This window comes from Agelaius phoeniceus, chromosome 5, assembly GCF_051311805.1.
Source record: "Agelaius phoeniceus isolate bAgePho1 chromosome 5, bAgePho1.hap1, whole genome shotgun sequence".
NCBI classification, from domain to species: Eukaryota; Metazoa; Chordata; class Aves; order Passeriformes; family Icteridae; genus Agelaius; species Agelaius phoeniceus.
In genome coordinates this window covers 32,389,408-32,408,833 of record NC_135269.1, presented here as the reverse complement: position 1 = coordinate 32,408,833, position 19,426 = coordinate 32,389,408, and the positions used below count along the sequence as shown (strand labels likewise).

The 19,426-nt window shown below is 37.5% G+C and overlaps 1 protein-coding gene across 1 annotated transcript; it reads left to right on the top strand.

Annotated features, from left to right (window-relative positions):
* The first annotated feature begins 1,747 nt into the window (after positions 1–1,747).
* On the top strand, positions 1,748–14,357 carry NTS (neurotensin). The gene is made up of 4 exons (XM_054631687.2): positions 1,748–2,016; positions 6,083–6,144; positions 12,288–12,512; positions 13,989–14,357. The coding sequence occupies exons 1-4, from the start codon at positions 1,956–1,958 to the stop codon at positions 14,133–14,135; spliced, it is 495 nt and encodes a 164-aa protein (XP_054487662.1). The 5' UTR covers positions 1,748–1,955; the 3' UTR covers positions 14,136–14,357.
* Positions 14,358–19,426: the final 5,069 nt, after the last annotated feature.

Below are 19,426 nucleotides of genomic sequence, written 5' to 3'. Positions count from 1 at the left end.
AGAGGGAAGTGCAAGTGTCTACCTCATGTAACCTGGGTTCTCGGGCATATGAATGAGAGCTGAAACTTTCTGGTAGACTAGCACAGCCCATAAAAGTTGATAAGCATGTTTGGGGGATTTGGGGGTTTTGTTTATTTTTATTTTCTCTCTCAGTAGTACAGAAGGATGTGTTCCCAACTATATGCAAAAATCTGTGTTCTTAAAACATCTAATACCACCACAGTGCACTCTATTTCATTTTTGTGTGTATTTATTTCAGCATAAACCAATGCAGCATTTGAATTTAAATTCTGTTGCACAGCAAAAGTTGTTTCAGGGAGGAAAGAATTCAGTTAATTAAACTTTTCTCACCAGGTGTTCGTTATGGCAGGATTTCGAAAATTTTGCTTGTTTCTGCGACACCTATTCAATCACAGAGGGTATGGGAGGAAAACAACATCCATCTCTGCTCTTTGCATTTTAGAGGAACATTTCCGCGGTGAGGGGAACATCCACGACAGAAGAATCTGCTCGCAGCGTGTGTTCCTGCTAAGTGTGACACGTGGATCTGTCCTTAAATGTATTCAGAGAGACAGAAATGTTCTGCATTGTATCTCTATCTGTATTCAACATATGGAGCATTTGTCTGTATCTGAGTAGAGAAAAACAACAACAAAAAAAAAGCCCCTCACAACAAAAGCAGTAGCGCGATGGGGGCTGACGCCAGTCTTCAGCTTTGCGTTTTTATACTCACACGTTGGAGGTTACCCTGCCCTCACCTTCGGGTCATTTTTCTGGGCTTTACGGCTCAGGAGCTGTGAGAGGTGGGAGGCAGAGAGCCCGGAGCAGATGCGGGCTCCCGGGCAGGGCATGCGGGGCAGAGACGGGGACGGGGACCCCGCGCCCCGCCGGGGGCAGAGCGCGCCCGCCCCGCCGCCGCCCGGGGTCCCGGCGTGTCCTGCTCCCTTCCGACCTTGCGGCGCTGGCACGGAGCCTGGTCCGTGCTCGTCGTTGAGGAAGGATACCTAGTGGAAAAATCAACAGGGAAAAGTACATCCCGAGAGATATGTCTCTGAGGAACGCTCGCTCTCTTGAAACCGCAGCGGGTGGCTGTGGCAAGCGCTCTTCAGAAGTAATAGGGAGTCTCGCCTGGTCGGGTCTCAATTTTTTGCGCATCTATGAAGCACTCTGTCAAGAGGCTTTTCCTGTTATCTTGCTCCATCTCTCACACATTCTGACTTCCCTTTTTGTTTCTTCCCGACTCTTTCTTCTGCTACCCGTGCCCGATGCAACGCTCCTACCCACGGCCAGGGTTATATCCCTGCCGTGCCTCATGTCAGGCATTCCTGCCCATCCCCGGTTTAACATCCCTGCCGTCACCGGTGCGCGGTTCTTTCCCTTGCTGTAGGGAAAGGTTTATACAGATGAAAGAAAAAGGGCGTCAACCGCACGAGGACGGCGGCGCGGTCGCTCCCCACCCCTGGCCCCGCGCCGGGGGACGGAGCACCTGCGGAAACTTTTTTTAGAAATAATAATGGCAATAATAATAAAATGCCAGGATAGTCCCCTTTCGGGAAAAGCCGTGCCGGGCGCGCCCCGCGGCCGTGGGTGCGGGGGTTCGCTGCGCGCCCCGCGGGGCTCCGAGTGCGTCAGGCGGCGAGTGGCGTCAGCGGGCGCGGAGCGGCGGGGAGGGGGCAGCGGGACGGGGGGGGGAAGAGAGAGGGAGGGAGGGAGGGAGGGAGCTTCGTCAGGAGGCGATGGCTGTACCGCCGTGACATCACCCCGCGGCTTATATAGCTGGGGAAGGGTCTGGGTCCCCCGTCTGGTGCCTGCAGCCGCCCGTCAGCACGCGTGCGGAGGGCGAGGAGCGGCGGGGCTCTGTCTGTCTCTGTCTCTCTGTCTCTGTCTCTCTCTCTCTCTCTCCGTCTCTCCCTAGGATTTATGGACTTTACTTTCTAGAGGGCGGCGCGGCAAGGATGAGAGTCCAGCTGGTGTGCGTGGTGCTGCTGGCCCTGGCCTCCTGCAGCCTCTGCTCAGGTAAGTGCCCGCTCCGCCCGGCCCCGCGGCCCCTCTGAGCGCTGGGCGCGGAGCCGCTCCCGCAGCCGTGAGCGGGACCTACAGCCGCGGAGTGAAGTCGCTTCGCCTCCTCCTGCTGTCCCCTTTAGGCGCCCGGGAGCCGCCTCTGATAACGGGCTCTGGCCAGCATCACTGTTTTTTTATACCGCTCCTCTAACTTTCTCCATTCCTCCTCACAGCATCTATACCACGGCAATTAGTGTAGACTAGTCATTGGAAATACGAATCAGTGCAGACCATCTGCTTGGTTGTCATGTATTTTCATTGTCGTGTATTGTCATTGAATGTCATGTATTTCCAAATTAAGATACAAATTGTAATTTCTGCAACTCATGAATAGCTGCTGTAATCCAAATCAACATGAATATGTATGCCCTTCAGTTGCTTTTTAGAAAGAGAAATACAATTTTATTATCTAGAGAAAAAGTTGAACAACAAATCTGAAATTATTACAAAAAAAACCGCTGAAGCACAGGCAGATCACACAGTAAGAGGCTGATGTAAATGCATCTCTTCTCCAAAGCAACTGCTTTAAAAAGATCAAAAGGAGGACAATATATTAAAATGCATTTCTTGCTTCTTTGAAAAATGACACATCTTAAGCATCTGCCATTTATGTCTAAAGTTTATGACCAAATAGTGAGTTAAAAAGGTGTATGCACATAGATATGCAGCAGAATAGCCTGCAAAATCCAATCTTAATTAACTTGAAAATTGATTTTTAACTCCACTAAATTGCAGGGTAAATTTACAGGTAACTTTATTTTTCAACTTTAGTGTTCGGAGGGACTCAGAATTCCTAATTCTCACTCTAGATGGAAGTTTACAGTTTGTATTCCCCTGCAGAAGAAAAATGTAAACCATCTGATATCTGCATTTTATTACAGTTTAAATATAACTGTTCTGTATATTATAGAGAATGCATGATTCAGTGACAAAGCTTAACATTTTTTTTCTCCCCATATATTTCTAAGCTTTTTAAACAAGTTCCTTCCTAGTATTTTCAGTGAAGCAGTTTCAAATTCAACTCGTTATAGAGCCTTAATGAAAGACTACTAAAGTAAAAATAAATTAAGTGGGAACTAAAACAGGTTCATAAAAAATGCCCCAGAAGCCAAAGTGTGTGGGGAACTGACACAATGGTTTATTTGCTTGAAAATTTGAAATTATTTGTAAATGAGAAATGACACAGAAAAGCTTGTGTGATGGGGTTCAAATAATCTGTAACTAATATGGACAGTTATACTATTTAAAAAAATGAATTTTTTTGAAAATGTTTGCCCGCAGATGTAAGTATGTACCTGTAGAATGTAATTATTCCTTTAAAATGTGAATATATGAGTATAAACTTTTTTTCTTGTCAGTGGAGTCAAGAATACATCAAACCGTGTGAATTTCTCTCTGATTTTAACAATAATGTGTAACCAGCCTTTTTATACATTGCTCTCTGAGTGTCTGTTCTTTTTGTGCTTTTGCTCCTCATCCATCTCTTTTGACTCTGGAATTACGTGAACATGCTTCCTTCTCTCCCTCCAAGCCTTGCTTTATTCTTCACTCAAGGAACCTTGACTCCTAAATAATGTCCTCTAGATTTCTTTTTTTCCAATCCAAATGCTTCTTAATACCTTCCTTCCCATCTTTTATGCCTGCAGCTATCTTCCAGACTTGATATGTGGAAGCTACCTTCCATCCTTTAGAGAAACAAAGGTGCTAACCAGGCACAAGTGCTTTTATTGTTCTCAGCTGGTGTGATCCAGGAGCCCACAAATCATGATGCTGTCATTGTGTGTGCTCACCTGCTCACAGGAGATGCTATCATTGACAGAAATTCAACTGAGGTGATCTTGTGCTGCTAGCAGAACTTTGGCTAATGGCAAAGCTGGCAAAAGTGACTGCTATTCCTGCTCAAGGGGCTGAAAGGCATTAGGTTGGAAATCACTGGTTAGAGACTTGCTGACTGGTCTACAACTAGTCCTATTTAATATGAAAGTTTTAAACATTGAATAAGACTGGTCGTAGATCAGACATTACAGCAAGTCACTTAAATGCCATTGCTTTGATGCTAAAAATAATGAATGAATCTATTGTGTTGGTAATGCAAAGGTGAACAGGAGCATCCCTACAGAGGAAGGGGATATTTGTGACACATGGAAGTTTTTGATGACCTAAATAATAGGAATAAGAAGCAGTGCAACAATACAAAATGCAGTGGCTTAGGAAATAATAGAAATTCCTCCTAGAAGATCCTTTTTAAGAAAAGCACAACTGTTGGAAATCTGAGGAATAAAAGACTATCTTGTTATCTAACCTCTTTTGGGGGGTTTTTCAGCCACAAAAGACAAACAAAACCAAAAGACATGTAAGACAGCTGCCCTCTGAAGCTAATGCTAAGCATTAAGGTGATTAAGTATTGAGCTTGCTGGACCAAACTGTGCTATGCTGTTCTCCCTTGAGAACACATCAGGGACAGAAGAGAGCTGCTCTGATGAGTTGGGGAATACAAGGCTTTTGCAAGGAAGGAGAATAGGTGAGAGTCCAATAAATCTGGGAATAGCCTTTCAATGAAGCATTTGTGGGATTTCCAGAGTGATGGTTTTTGACCAAAAGGACTCAGTGATCTTGCACTTGTTTCCTAATCTTGTAAGGACACACAAAAGCATTAAGCTTGGAAGAGCAATGATTCCTCTCAATAAATACATGATGGGTAAATATTGCAAATAGAAAGGTATTATTTATAGTGTAGGAATTTATTGCAAACTATGGATACATTTGTAATTAGAAATAAATTAGACTTGAAATCAGAAGCAAGTGAATAAGCACTGATATTTAGGAGAGCTTCCTAAAGAAGAAACAAAGTGATAGTAATTGTGATATTCATTGAGATTGAATATGACTGATTTTTAAGAACATTGTAATGAGTGGCTTCTGTGCTGATAGAAACCTGTGGCACATTAGCACATTCTTGTGGTCCCTTACATGTTCTGTGAAAGGTAATGACACAACGTGGTGATGATCCCTGAAATGAAGGCATGGGCCGAATCTATCCCCATATTCAGTGGTAGGGTCTTACATGCCAACAGCATTGATTATTGAAAGTGAGATATTACCTATATGAATATGGAATATATTTTGGTTTAGTATGGTTTGAAATGTTAGTGCATTGTTTGGTTTTGGACTGTTGGTATTCCAGGAAAGGTAAAAGCTATGTGGAACTGTATTTCACCTAAAGGCTTAACTGATTCCTTACATTTTTTCTCTTTGAGCTGTGATTGCTGCAACCAAGGCACCAGATCTTCATTGCGATTCTCATCTTCATCTTGTGATGCTGTGTGTAGAAATGTGTCTGTGTTTTTTCTCTTTCCACAGCAATTTTTACCCTACTTATCAAAACATAAGTCTTGCAAGTCTACTGAGCTATCAAAGGTCGATTAAATCAGTAAAGAAAATCCATAGACTTCCAGTCAGAGTACTTTCTTCTTGTATATACATTGTCAAGAGCTTGTATCCTAAACTGGTCAAGCTCAGTTCCCTCATATCAGTAAAAATACCATTAATTTAATTAAGTATTCTTAATTAATAATAAAGAATATTGATTATTAGTCAAGCAATCATAACTGCAATTTACATAAATAATTACTGCTTAAATAAATATTATTTGAAAAATATTCAATTTTTTTTCAAAGTAAGTAAAGGTTACAAATATTTATTATGAAAATAATGAAGAATATTGCAGGTTTTTAATACCAAAGGAATTGCAGATTAATGAGCCTTTCTACTATAAAGCTGAGATTAATGAACAGTTCCATTCAGTTCAATAAGCTTGATATGCTTTAAAAATGTGTAGAGTATTTATTTTTATATAATGTTGCTGTTAACTGAAGACTCGCGACAGTCCCTCTAGGTCACTGGTGTTTGTGTTTGTTGTTTATTTTTAAAAACCATTTAAATATCTAAGTTCTGTATACTGAATTGAAATGTCCATGATTTATGATCAAATAATAAACATATGTTTCTGGTTTATTCCCAGATTCAGAAGAGGAAATGAAAGCATTAGAAGCAGATTTATTGACCAATATGTACACATCAAAGGTAATTATTTTTCTTCCTTTACCTGACAGGGAGGGAGCAAATGAATTCTCATTACAAACCCAAAAGTCTTTGCACAAAGTAATAACCTATGGTCTAGACATAAAAGTTCAGTGTTAGGTTTTACTTTGGTGCAAGATTTTCTCCAGTTCAAAGGGAATATAAAGGTGTTGATGTGACACACTAAACATGTTCCTCAGCTGTAACACTGGTACTTTCATTAAACTGTCAAAACTGTGTTATGTACAGAGATGTAAATTTATGTGAGGAAATGTGTTTCCAATAAGATTATGCCCGATGAAAGCTAAATTAACCTTGAGTCAAATCTGTAAGTGCTATTTTTATGCAGAACCCTTCCTATATGAATATAAAATTAAGACAATCATAAAGCAAAACCAGTCAATACATATGCCAATTTTGGTTTAGGATTTTGATCATAGCGCCAGTACAGGAACATGGGGGCATGACTGTGAAAATACTAACTTTGTAAATGGCATTTCCGTGACAGGTTTCCAGACTGTGAATAATGTTTATGTTATTTAATATGAATATATAAAAATTCAGTGAAAACCTCATATTGACAGGGTGAAGCAGATAGTGTTGCATGTATGTATTGGACAGGCTGATAGACACTTTCTCAACACAATTAATTTCCATAAATGATCTAAGAAACATATGTGTCTGATATGTCTTCAACAACATACAAAGAACAAACTCTGAAACAAATGCTATGGGTTTAAGGTGAATATTTTAATTTGTTAGTCCAATAATGTTTAAGTCATTATTTAAATGTAATGAAAAATAAAATGGGAAGTGAAAAATTTCTCCCCCAAAAAAGAAATTTACATAAGCCAATGACTAGTTGAAGGTTAAAGACAAAACCTGCTAGGATGACTTCTACATATATTGCATTTAAATATATGTGGCCTTTTTCACAGGATTATTTGATAGACTAGAAGAAGTATGAAGCCAGAAAATGCATTTTCTTTAACTGGTCTGGCAGTTCTTAGATCTCAGTGTTCTTTACTGGCATGATAAGTTGACCTCAGATTACAAATAAACCCATTGGCCACTCACTTTTCTAAGGTTCAGAAAGATTTAATAACTTCTCCTTTTCTGAAATGTATTTAATGTAAGAGGCTGACAAAAATAGATTTTTTGCCCTGTGGCAAGGCATATGATGCCCTGGAATAAAACCCTGCAGCTATTGGTATTTCTGCTACTGAGTTTAGTGGATCTGTGAACATAATTTCCATCTTTTCCTCCCTCTCACCACAGAACACAAGCTCAGGTAACTCCAAACGCACAAATATATTGCACCAGTTAATAGTGTCACAATGTTTGCCATAATACGTTTTTTGATGTTATGTAGCTTGCTGTTTAGCTCCCTTAGGGTATTTACCAGTCAACTGACACTTGAAGTTGACAGAAGCAGTAGATTCATGTTGGAGACATTGCTTTCATTGCTTTAATTCTGCATTATACTGCCTTAAATCACCATCTAAAGTTCATTAGTTGAATTTATGTTGTCTCGACATCAAAGCAAGACATGGTAGAAATACTAAAAATTGTGTATCAAGTCTTCTACAAGAGTAATATCACAATCCCATTAATTACTGAAATTACTTTTTGTCTGTTGTCCACTACCAGATTTTAACCCTCATTACAACAAATTATGGTTCTGGTGTGTTAGACAAATTTGAAGACAGTATGTGTAATACCTGTCTTGTGTTGTGCCTGAGATCTGGTTCCATTTGAGGGCAATTACTGCTAAATTGCACAGACTGTATTTGACACTTACTTGGTAATCAGCAAAGGAAATCCTAACAATTTAAACAGCATTAAGATGGGAAAATAATTACTGTTTATGAAAGCTGAGATCTGAAAGTGCAGCAAAATGGATTATCACTTGTGGGTTTAGTATTTGATAGAACAAAAATCTGCCTAAGTAGGCACTTGTGGACTATAGTATCAAGCCTACAACCAGGGCCTAAACACACCTTTTGCAATATTCAGTAGTCTATCCAGTATTATGGGAAGAATTGCCTTATGCCTTTAACTTCACAGACTGCTGTCCAATGCCTGCTGCCCCTTTTCAAGTTGCTCTTAAAGTCACCTATATGCTAAATCACTCTCAATCCTTAAAGAATTAGTTCATGCTTATTGCAATCTGTCTTCAACACTTAATACAGTTTGTCACCCTTCCCTGCTGTTACATCTGAACCAAGATACAAGGCTCAAACAAGTCCTTAAAATGCTCTGTCTTTTTCCTAAGATAAAATCCAAAAAGCCATTTTTAAGGTCAGGTAAAAGAACAAAACCTGACTTGTCAAAATATGTGGACAGTTATCTCCCATCTCCCTTGTTTTAAATAAAAAAACTCTATTTATAGCAAAGAGATAACTGTTTCTAGCTTCCTAAATGCTTGCCTGAAACCACTAGTTGCATGAAGAATATTTTTGAACTCAAAAAGATTGACACTATGTTATTTAGAGGGGAAAAAAAAGTAAAATGAAAGTATTCCTTGGAGAATATATCAACCCTAGAATATACTCCGCCTTTGGGATCCCACCCAACATCAATTTTCTGAAGCCATGGACCCATGGAGTTTTCATTGTTGTGGGATGCCTATTTATGAGTGCATTTTCCCAGAGAGTTTAGCCTCCTTGTCTGAGGAGCTGTCTAGAAGTAGGAGGAACCTACAGCTATCTAGGAGCTAGTGACTTCCTGACTCAGTCATTGCATAAAAATTAATTAGGTTTACAGGCATTAATATGCACCATGGAAGAAATTCTTCTTTAACAGAATTCACTGGTATATCTGATTAACTATATTATTTCTATGGTTACAATCTGAACAAAATTCAACTGCTATCATGGAAAAGAACCATAGAGATCCTACACTAACTAGGGATTTTTACTTTGTGATGAATTTGCTTTTTATCTTCTTTTACTAGATAAAGACAAGAATGTAAAAAGCAGATATAATTTTCCCTAATGAAAAATAGCATTTGGGATGTATGGATGGATTGTAACAAAAGAAGTATCTTAGGCAAACTATCAGGGGTATCATTCAACCAGATATGGAAATAAAATACCATATAAATTGTAACTTGGAAATCTCTTTTGTCTTGCGTAGGACAAGCCTCTTGTCAAAGAAGGAAATACATTATTTCAGTTTCTTAGATGATCTTAAATTCTCTTTCAAGATCCATGAAGTGGGAGAAATTATATATCTGATTCTTATTTATAAGCATGTTCAATGGTGGAAATACATACATTATATTCACTTCAGTCTTCATATACCTTTTTAATTCTAGTTCATACTTCAATCTCCTTTTTCTCTTCAGATTATTCCCAGATATTTTTCAAGTTACTCTTAAAAAAATTTGTTCTACCTTGGCAGATAAGGGTTACTTGTTTTATTGTGTAGGTGTTTTCCAAACCATGTGTTGAGCTACTGTACTTGATATTGATTAGATCTGTGCGGAAAATACATATAAATATATCCCACATTATAAATTAATCTGAAAATTTGGATTATCATCATCTTAGACTGTTTTTTTACATATACCTTTAGGATAACTGCCTCAGATATTTTCCATAACCCAGAAAAGCAAAGTGGTTTGATTTTAATGCTTGATGTGATAGCGGAGCAGAAAAATAACATGACTGCCTTGTTTAGTGACTGGACATGACCTGGAAAACTCCACATTCAATTAAAATAACCCAAAATTCACTCTGACTGAATTGTTAATGGTAGCAGTAAGTCAGAAGCAGTATCCAAGTAAAAATACTGTGAGGTGATAGATTCATGGCATTAATAGGAATGAGACTCCCTTAACAAATGAAATATTAATTAGAAGCTTGCAGTCAGCAGTGCAAATTTGTTTTCTCCTCATCTCATAAGTAGGAGCTAAGACAATTTTCACCTAAACAAATCTGCTACTTAAGTACTTTACTAATACACAGAGGAAAGTTCCTTTATACATAGATGTGCAGAATGACGTGAAGCAGTAACTTTAGATCAAAAAGTTTCTATAAATTATGCAAGAAGGCATGAAAAATTACCCTATCCTTTACTCTTCTGTTTCTATCCACTGGAATATTTTTGGTTCTCAACTCAGAAATCTCACTTGCTCACATAGCACTACCTCTAGATTCTATGCTCCATTGCAATTTAGCTGTTGCAGTGCCAGCTCACATTTCTTTTGCATACCCAGGAGAGAGCAGTGCACTGGAGAAGCCTCCTCATTTTTCATGGAAAGCTACATATTTTTATATTTCAAAAATATATTAAAACAGACCAAAGAACATTTTGAAATTGCCTTGGGTATTTGATCTTTTCCCTAGTTTAACTTCTGTTGATAAAATTAGATATTCTGCAAAGAGAATAATTTTATCTTGAAACTGTCACATCTTTTTAAGTAATTTGATAGACTAACTAGGGTACTTCAATGAGAAAACAGATGAGCTCAAAGTAAAGAGTGCAGAACCAATTACAAGCTTCCAAATACGATTTCAGATTTGATTTCTTAGCCTCAAAACAAAATAATCTTTTTTTTTTTTGTTTAACATTGTCAGGAATCTGAGAATGCACAGCAGTTTTATTAAAAGGCTAAATCATTCTTATTTTGAAGGGCACATATTTATCAGATCTATCTTGGAGTAATGATCATGGACAAAAGAAAACTTTTTGTAACTAATGCTAAAAGTGATGCCAAATTTTCTTGTTTCTTCCTCATTTCTCTGAACTTTTTTTTCCCTCAAAAATTAGTCAAGTGTGATGAATATACATAAATCTTGCACGAAAAGCCCCTTTGTTAGGAAGGAGCCCTAAAGAATCAGGTTATGTGATTACCTGGTGTTCAGCCAAGTAAACACTACATCCACACTCAATCAGTGCTTCCAAGTATGTGTGAAAGGCAATGTCTGTGTTAGTGTCATACCTGTATTTAACTTCATGCATACAGGAAAAGAAGCAACTACATTTCAGTTCATAGGTAAGGTCTAATCCTAATGTGCATAGCAAGGAAATTCTTGCAAGGAATACCTAGGAATTTGCTATTTGGCTTTTGGTTGGAGATTGCTATGTCACCAGTTCTAGTTGAAGGAAACTCAATTCTATACTCAGCACTGAAAGGAATACAGTGCAGAAGAAATAATTAGTAGTGGGAGAATGAAGAAAATGGCAAAAATAATGAAAAGCAGTAGATGAGATAGGAATTAAGTTTTAAACTTACATTTTTGCTATTGATAATCAAAAATCAAAATGGAAGACTGCTGCTGCAACTGCTTGGAAAAAACAATACCAGTAGAAAAGTAAAAATCATGCTTACCAGCATTTCTTTAAAATGGTTTAAGAACTCATTCATAATGCAATATATTGGAAAAAGCAAAATTTGAGACAAACCATGGTGAAATTTCCTTTTTTCTATCTTTCTATAACAGGTTCATGATGGGCCACATAAATACAGTTGGTCTCAGTTTTTCAGTCCAGTTACCAAATCAGGAGTACTTTGTTTTCACAGCTATGTTTTGTCTTTGCTCCATCTCCCTAAGCCTATAGATCTTCAATTAACATCTCCCAGGCTCTTCACTTTCCAGCATCCAAAACTCCTGGGGCTTACAGATTCTGTAACTTCAGACCCAGACTCATCAGATGGCTTGCCCTGAAAAAGGGATTCCTTTTCTCAGAGAATTTTGGGATGACTGGTATTTGTGCTGAACTAGGGAGGAGTGTCTAGTTAACCAAGGCATCCAGCTTGGATTCCTGAGCTGGGAATTTATCCAGTGGGTTTGATTCATTGTCCTTATTTACACCTGTGAATTTATATTATATTAATTTCCATCTGTGTTTTTGTTTGCACCTGTGCAGAATGACTATGAAATGCTGCCATTCTGGTTTGGCAGCAGCTGAGCTTTTTCATCATTTATATCTACCTGGGGGGCAAGGCTGCAAGGAAGCAGACTTGGCGTGTGTAATAAATGAGTTGTCCTAAGTTCTGCACTCTAATTATTGTCTAAAAGTTGACCAGATGAAAAGCACTTCAGAAACATAAACTTGTTTCTAACAAAACGTTTGAATGTAGCACGTGGATACAAAAAACCCAAAATACATTAAATGGTGGGTGTCTTTATTTTCAGATTAACAGAGCAAAACTTCCTTACTGGAAAGTGACCCTGCTAAATGTCTGCAATCTTGTCAACAACATAAACAACCAAATGGGGGAAACAGTAGAGGTAGATGAGGAGGATCTGGTTCCAGGAAGACAGTTCCCTGCCGCTCTGGATGGCTTCAGCTTGGAAGCAATGCTGACAGTATATCAACTCCAAAAAGTTTGCCACAGCAGAGCTTTTCAGCATTGGGAGGTAACACAAATGATCACAAATGCATATTTCTACTGCTATTAAACTCTCAGACTCTGTTTTTAGTGATGTTGTAAAATCCATATCCATGTGACCTCTATCACATTGTCTGAGCTTTCCTTCCCTTTTTTATATTCTCTAGTACCTCTAATATGCCTCTTTCAGTATGAGCAGTGAATTAGTGCAGTTTCTGATGACCTGAGTGTATGTTTCTTACAAAAACCCATGGATAAATGAGAACTTTTCTTAACTGCATACTTTCTTCACTCTTTGTAGCCATTTCAGGTAACCAAGCAAACATATGAAAGTCATCACTACGCCACAAAATATAATTAATATCTGCCTAACAGACATGAGGTTATTATAGATTTATTGAAGCATAAATAAATGTACCCAGTGTTTCTGTTTGAAGACCCTAAGGCAAACGGGATTCAAAATGCAGGCATACATGCCCAGGTGTACATACCATTTTACTGGGTATTCTGGTTTTCTTATCATTGCTAGGAAACTGGCAACAAGGTAACTCCTGCTTTGGTTTCCCTATACCTAAAGAGGGCCCTGGAAGTTGACATTGTGATTGTATGAAGATTGCTGCTCTTAAACAGTGATTGTTTATAGTCCTTTTCTGATATTTAGTTTAGTACAATGATTACAGTGACTGCACAGAAGCACACTAGGCACAATCCACTTGCATTGTTAGATATTACACTAAAAGCTGCTTTGTGTAGTGAAAAAAGATAACTCAGTGTCACTACCCACTTTCCAGTAAAGCAAATTTCTTCACCTATCTCAGGTTCATGTACAGTCTAGACGAATCCAGATATTTTTGGGTTTTGGTTTTGTTTGTTTGTTTGTTTGTTTGGGGTTTTGTTTGTTTTGTTTTGCTTTGCTGTCATAGCTCTTTATATTCCCAATCCTCATGTTAGCTGGGGTGGTCCATGCAAAGGATTGCAACCTCTTTGAGAGCCAGAGTTTTCTGAAGATGCTCTTCTTCAGTGCATTTATTGCTGGAAAGGAACTACCCTAGAACCAAATATGCAATAACCCATATGTCTTAATCACAGTTCCCTGCTTTGCAGGAAATTATAGAATAAAATATTTCTCAACAACTGAAACCAGCAAGCAGTGCATGCAGGTGTTTAACCTAAACGTGTGATAACAGAGTGATAGTCATTAGAAAACTTCCAGTCTATTTGAGTTTTGGTCTAAGGAGGATAAACCAGCTTTCATCTCTAGTCAAAACCAGTTATCTAATCTGTTGAAGTGGAATTTAAAAATCACTTCTGTAAGGCTCAGCTCATCTTTAGCCTCATTTTAGTTTTGTGTCTTGAGTTTTATATATTTTTTTAATTAATGCTGCAGCTACAGATTTTATTGGTGGCAAAAAAAAAGTTAATATTTTATTAAAATTTGGAGGAGATTATAATCTTCATTACCAAAAAAAGTAGATAACAGTGTGTCTCTTCTTGCATCCTACAGTTACTACAGCAAGATGCTTTTGATCTGGAGAACTCAAGCCAAGAAAAAGAAATCATGAAGAGAAAAAATCCCTATATTCTGAAACGGCAGCTACATGTGAACAAAGCTAGAAGACCATACATACTTAAGAGAAGTTCATATTACTGATGCAGCAGAAGAAAACAATGTATATTTAGTTCATAGGTAACTGTGCATTATGGTTATCTTATCTAAATCTAAAATCATACTTGTGTGAAAATATACTCTGGAAAATCAAGATGATAACATAGCTGTGTCTTTTTTGCAATTGCTGTTTCTTGATTGTGGATTTTTCCTACTTGAGATAATTGGACTAATACATTTGTGAATAAAATTAGTTTTTAAGCATGATGTATTGTACAAAACTGAGATTTCAACATGCTTTCAAACGATCTTGTAGTCTTTTGCAGTTTTATAAAGCACACCAACATAACACCAAGTAAATTGATATTGTCCGTAAATCCTACTGAGAATCATACAGCTTCTTAATGCAACACCTCAAACATGTAAATGTTTACAAATTTCTTGAATAATATAGTAGTAAGAAGTGCCACAGTATTTTATGTTTTGACTAGTTTAATTTATTAGGAATAGGTCTAAGGAAGAAAAGGATTAACTATTAAATGGCAATTTCAAAATGAATATTTTAAATAGCTTGCTTGTAAGTGAATTCTGAATTTTTGATTTCTAATCTATGAATGCTCAGGAAAAACAAAAAACAACAAGAAACTTGGTGAAGTGTTTGAAAGATTAATTGAAAGTAGAACATCTTAAAATTACTATTAAAAGGCATTTCCTTTCCCTCCTTCCACAAATTTGTATAAAACAGGAAGTTTCAGAGGTGAAAACAGTCTTGGAAGCTAACAGAGAGGGAGGGTCACAGCATGGGAAAAAATGTTTTCAAGCCATGAGGAATCAACCGTTGCCTGAAAGTTACACATTTTCCAGTTCCATGTTTTGTGATGTGTGCATGAGATTTGGGATCTCAATGATTCTGGGTTCCAGTTTGGAGGAAAAGTCTGAATGGGCTGGGGCCCACAACAACCATAAAAGTTGAGGGGTAGTCCAAGACCTGTGAAGCCTGGATGCTCAGACCAGAAGGCAAAAGTGGGACAGACATTGTTTTTGAAAACTTACCTGTTTCCTGTTTGATGTATTTCCTCAAAGCAATTCTCCTCCAACAAGTAGCCACACCATCACCCCCCAAAAAAAAAAAACTGCCCCCAAACAACCAAGAACCCAACAGAAAACCCAAACACTTGGAGAATTTTCAAATCCTCTCACAAGTTTGTTACACTTTGTTTCATGGGGAAGGATGGAGTTTTTAAAGCAAAATGTATTTTAACTATATTAAAGCTAATTATATTTCCTTTTCTCACTGCAAATATTATTAATCAGTTTATTCATTCAATAACCCTTAAATGCATGCACTGACAAGAAATAACTGAGCACAAACTAATTATTACAATAATCATGACTCAAATACAGCAAAGCAATTAAGTACATTCAGTCTCAATGTTTTAAATGCTTAATGTGCTTAAGGGCTTTGCTTAAATAAGTAAACTCACACCCCTTGCTTTTTTTACAAAACACATTGAATTAGACTGCAGACCCTGCATGCTCTCAAGTGATTAAGAAATACCTTCTTTCCAACAAACCTGTAAGATCCCTAGTCCTGTTATGGATATTTGCATTCTAAAATGTCTTTTGCTCTTAAATAACAAAGCAGAGCAGTTTGTTCCAAAATTCGCTGCTTGCAGAACCTGAGGGGAAAAAAAAAGAAACTTCAATTTTTCATGGGAAAATCAGAAAAATAAGAAAAAAAAAGTCATTATATTTCTCTTATGTTAAGTTTAACAATATAAAAGCTAAAAAAAAAAGGGTAAGGTAATGTGGCTGTCATCTGATGGAGAACGTAATTTTTTCAGAAACAAACACCCTTCCCTGTCTCATTTTTGAGGTAATTTAGACAGTCATGGTAATGGCATATGACCTCAAATGATGATACTCCCTGTTCCATCCCCATCTAGTGTTCCACACTACCTCGTGACCATGTACTTGTTCTTTGCAGTGCAGAGCTAACAGATTAGTCAGACTGGCTGGAAATGGCATTAAATAACCCATTTCCTTTCAGCAGACGGTGAATCCACACACAGACAGCTACTTTGTGTCACTGGTGGAGACAGTTTAAAGTATGGCTGGAAAGTACTGCTTGTCAGTTGTCCCTAGCCTCTGATGGAGGTGTCAGAGGAATGTCATTCAGTGTGATAGTCCGAACTAGATGAGGAAACAAAAACTGTAATTGCAATATGGTCAGTTAAGTTAAAAAAGCCAGTGCTGGCTTTTCATTTTATTAGTCATTCATGAAAAGCAAGCATAGCAGTATTAAAATACTAGAAAACACAAACCATAGAATTAAGCCAGGTGCTCAGAGCTTTTAAAGGAAATATTGAAGTCTGGGAGACTTCCTTGCTTGAAATCTCTTCTCTCTTCCAACTGTTGCTACTTCCTGATGGCCTCACTGCTGTGGAATGGCAGCCTCTCTTTAGCCTTCATTTTTGGATGACGGCAGAAATCTTATAGGCTTAGGTGTATTTGTCTCTATTTTGCACATTCTTTCAGTGAGAGCCGCAGGGTACCTGCCTCACCCGTAACTGTGCATTGCCTTCAATATCCATGCTGCTATATTTGCAGCAGGAATGAGTGCTGGATGAAGTTCAGGTCAGAGAAAGCTATCACAATATGTGAACTTACTAATTCAGAAACTTAGACAGTTCCCTTCCCTTCCCTTCCCTTCCCTTCCCTTCCCTTCCCTTCCCTTCCCTTCCCTTCCCTTCCCTTCCCTTCCCTTCCCTTCCCTTCCCTTCCCTTCCCTTCCCTTCCCTTCCCTTCCCTTCCCTTCCCTTCCCTTCCCTTCCCTTCCCTTCCCTTCCCTTCCCTTCCCTTCCCTTCCCTTCCCATTTAAAAATACTATTTTGAAGACCATTAATTTAGACTGTTACCTTTTCTTAAAGGACTCCCTTTCATATGGGCATTTTTGTTTTATAAAAGCAAATATTGGGAGATGCTCTGTCTCTTTCTATGTCTTCAAGAGGACCACATTTTTCTTATAAATTACATTACTGACTTTTAAATTAAGTTCATAGATTAATAATTACACCAATTATTCAGAAACTTCATACTTAATTATTTCTTAGAATCCTAAAATATTGGATATAGTCATACAGTTATTGCAGAAACCTGTCAGTACTTTCTAATGAAGAATTAAATGGAACTAGATTTACTTTGATTTTATATATTTTTAAGTTATCATCCATAATATTTCAAATGGCCTATACAGAAAAAGTAAAACAAAGATATATGAATAATTTTATCATCTCTGAAGCATATATTTGTTACTTTGTCTTTAAAAGAAACATTATAATATAATAGTTGCTGTTATCAATTAACAGGTTAAAGGTAGTGCTGATAAAATAAGTCTTTAGATCTTAAATCTTGCTTGTGGTATAAGTTTTAATATTTTCTGTATTTTCTATTAGAAATTAAAATTTTGTTTTATGTTTTAGGTAGGAGTTTAATGGATGTGCTGTAAACCACAGGATGAAATGTGAATGAAATGTTGACTTTTCAGATTAGGAGAGATTTAATTTTGAAATGTATGATATTGGCTATGTCTCATACCCAACTATTAGTGAACACAAAACGTAGAAAAAAATGGACTTGAACTTTATTCTTTTCCCCCAAGATTAGTTATCAATTTGCACTGTAGAGTTTCAAATTGAAGATACAAGCTACCACTACAATAATTTGATGTTGGAGGGCAGAAAGAATAGCAGGTTTTTATTAAATTTCCTAAGGTTCTAGATTGATCATTGATGTCCTCCACATCCAAAATCCTGGTCTGACTGCAAGCAGTGAGAAAACAAGAGTTTCAGATAATCTGCAAAATAAACTGTGCTGACTTCTGTTGTATGACAAGTCAGCACCTGGATCTCACTCCCCATGAAGCAAAAAAAAGTGGAACAGAGAGGCTGACCTCTGCAAGGAACCTGGAGAATGAGATTTTAATTGCTGCCAAATGCAAGCATTCAGAATTCAAGAGTGAGGCTGCCAAAAATAGAAAGATAGATAAGAAAATAGATAGATAGATAGATAGATAGATAGATAGATAGATAGATAGATAGATAGATAGATAGATAGAGTAAATATCCCTGGCCTAAATGAAGTAATAAATATATGTCAAATGATTTTAATTTCTTTCCCCTTACCAGATTTCCAGAGAGCATTAGAATCATATATCTAAGCTTTGTAAAAAAGAAGAGCTTAAACATATTTGCTTGTTAATATTAATTTTTACTGACATTCTCATCCAGCCTCTTGAATCCAGCGGGTGTCATATTACAGCACACACGAAAGCACAATACTCATGACCAGATTTCAAAATCATCTAAATCCAGGATACTTGGATGGGTCTGCCAGACCAGTCAATCAGACAGTGGAATAAAAGAACCCTGTGGTACCTCATTAGCAGGCAAGCTTTGTCTGACTGAATGATTCCTCTGAGGTAGCAATATGGGGAAATGACATGGGAGCCACCCAGTAATTTTTGGAGGCTGTCAGCTATTAAGAAGCAAAGCCTTCAGGAACTCTTGGTTGCCCAATGGTCACTTGCTTTTTCCAAGCAGACGAGAGTGTACAGCTCATATCTCAGGAATTGCATCACATTCCATTGTACAGAAGGAAAAGAGGGACTATACAAAACTGGACTTGAATTACCAAGGACTAGCATTTTTCTGTTTGAGCTCCTAACAGGTTAAGTACCAGTCTGTTTTGTCACAGAAGTTACAGTGCACTGTTAGTCTGGAAACATTTTCTATTTTGCTTTTGCAAATCAGTTGTAGGAAGCTTTTGCAGGATATATTTCTCTTATGGATAGATTAAGGGCTATTCAGGGGGTCTATACCTTAATTTTTAAATGGCAGCAACACGAAGACCTCATCCAGGTGAAGTGTCCCAGCTGCTTAATAAAGTGTTAATATTATTAAGAGTGGATTTGTGCACCAGTGAAACTAATAGACTGGAAACATCCTAAATGACAATCTTGAAATCATTATTGTAGCTTTTTTGGATTTAAAAATCCAAGCTGTATAACAGATTTTGTAGTGCAGTATTCTAGAATTTAAGATTGTTTTATCTTGTATAGGCATTTATCTCAAGGTCTAGAAAATGTGGGAAAGAAAGAAAGAAAGAAAGAAAGAAAGAAAGAAAGAAAGAAAGAAAGAAAGAAAGAAAGAAAGAAAGAAAGAAAGAAAGAAAGAAAGAAAGAAAGAAAGAAAGAAAGAAAGAAAGAAAGAACCTAATATGCGCTATATTGTGCATTATTTTCTTAAAGTTTTTACAAAGCAATATGACCTGGGAAT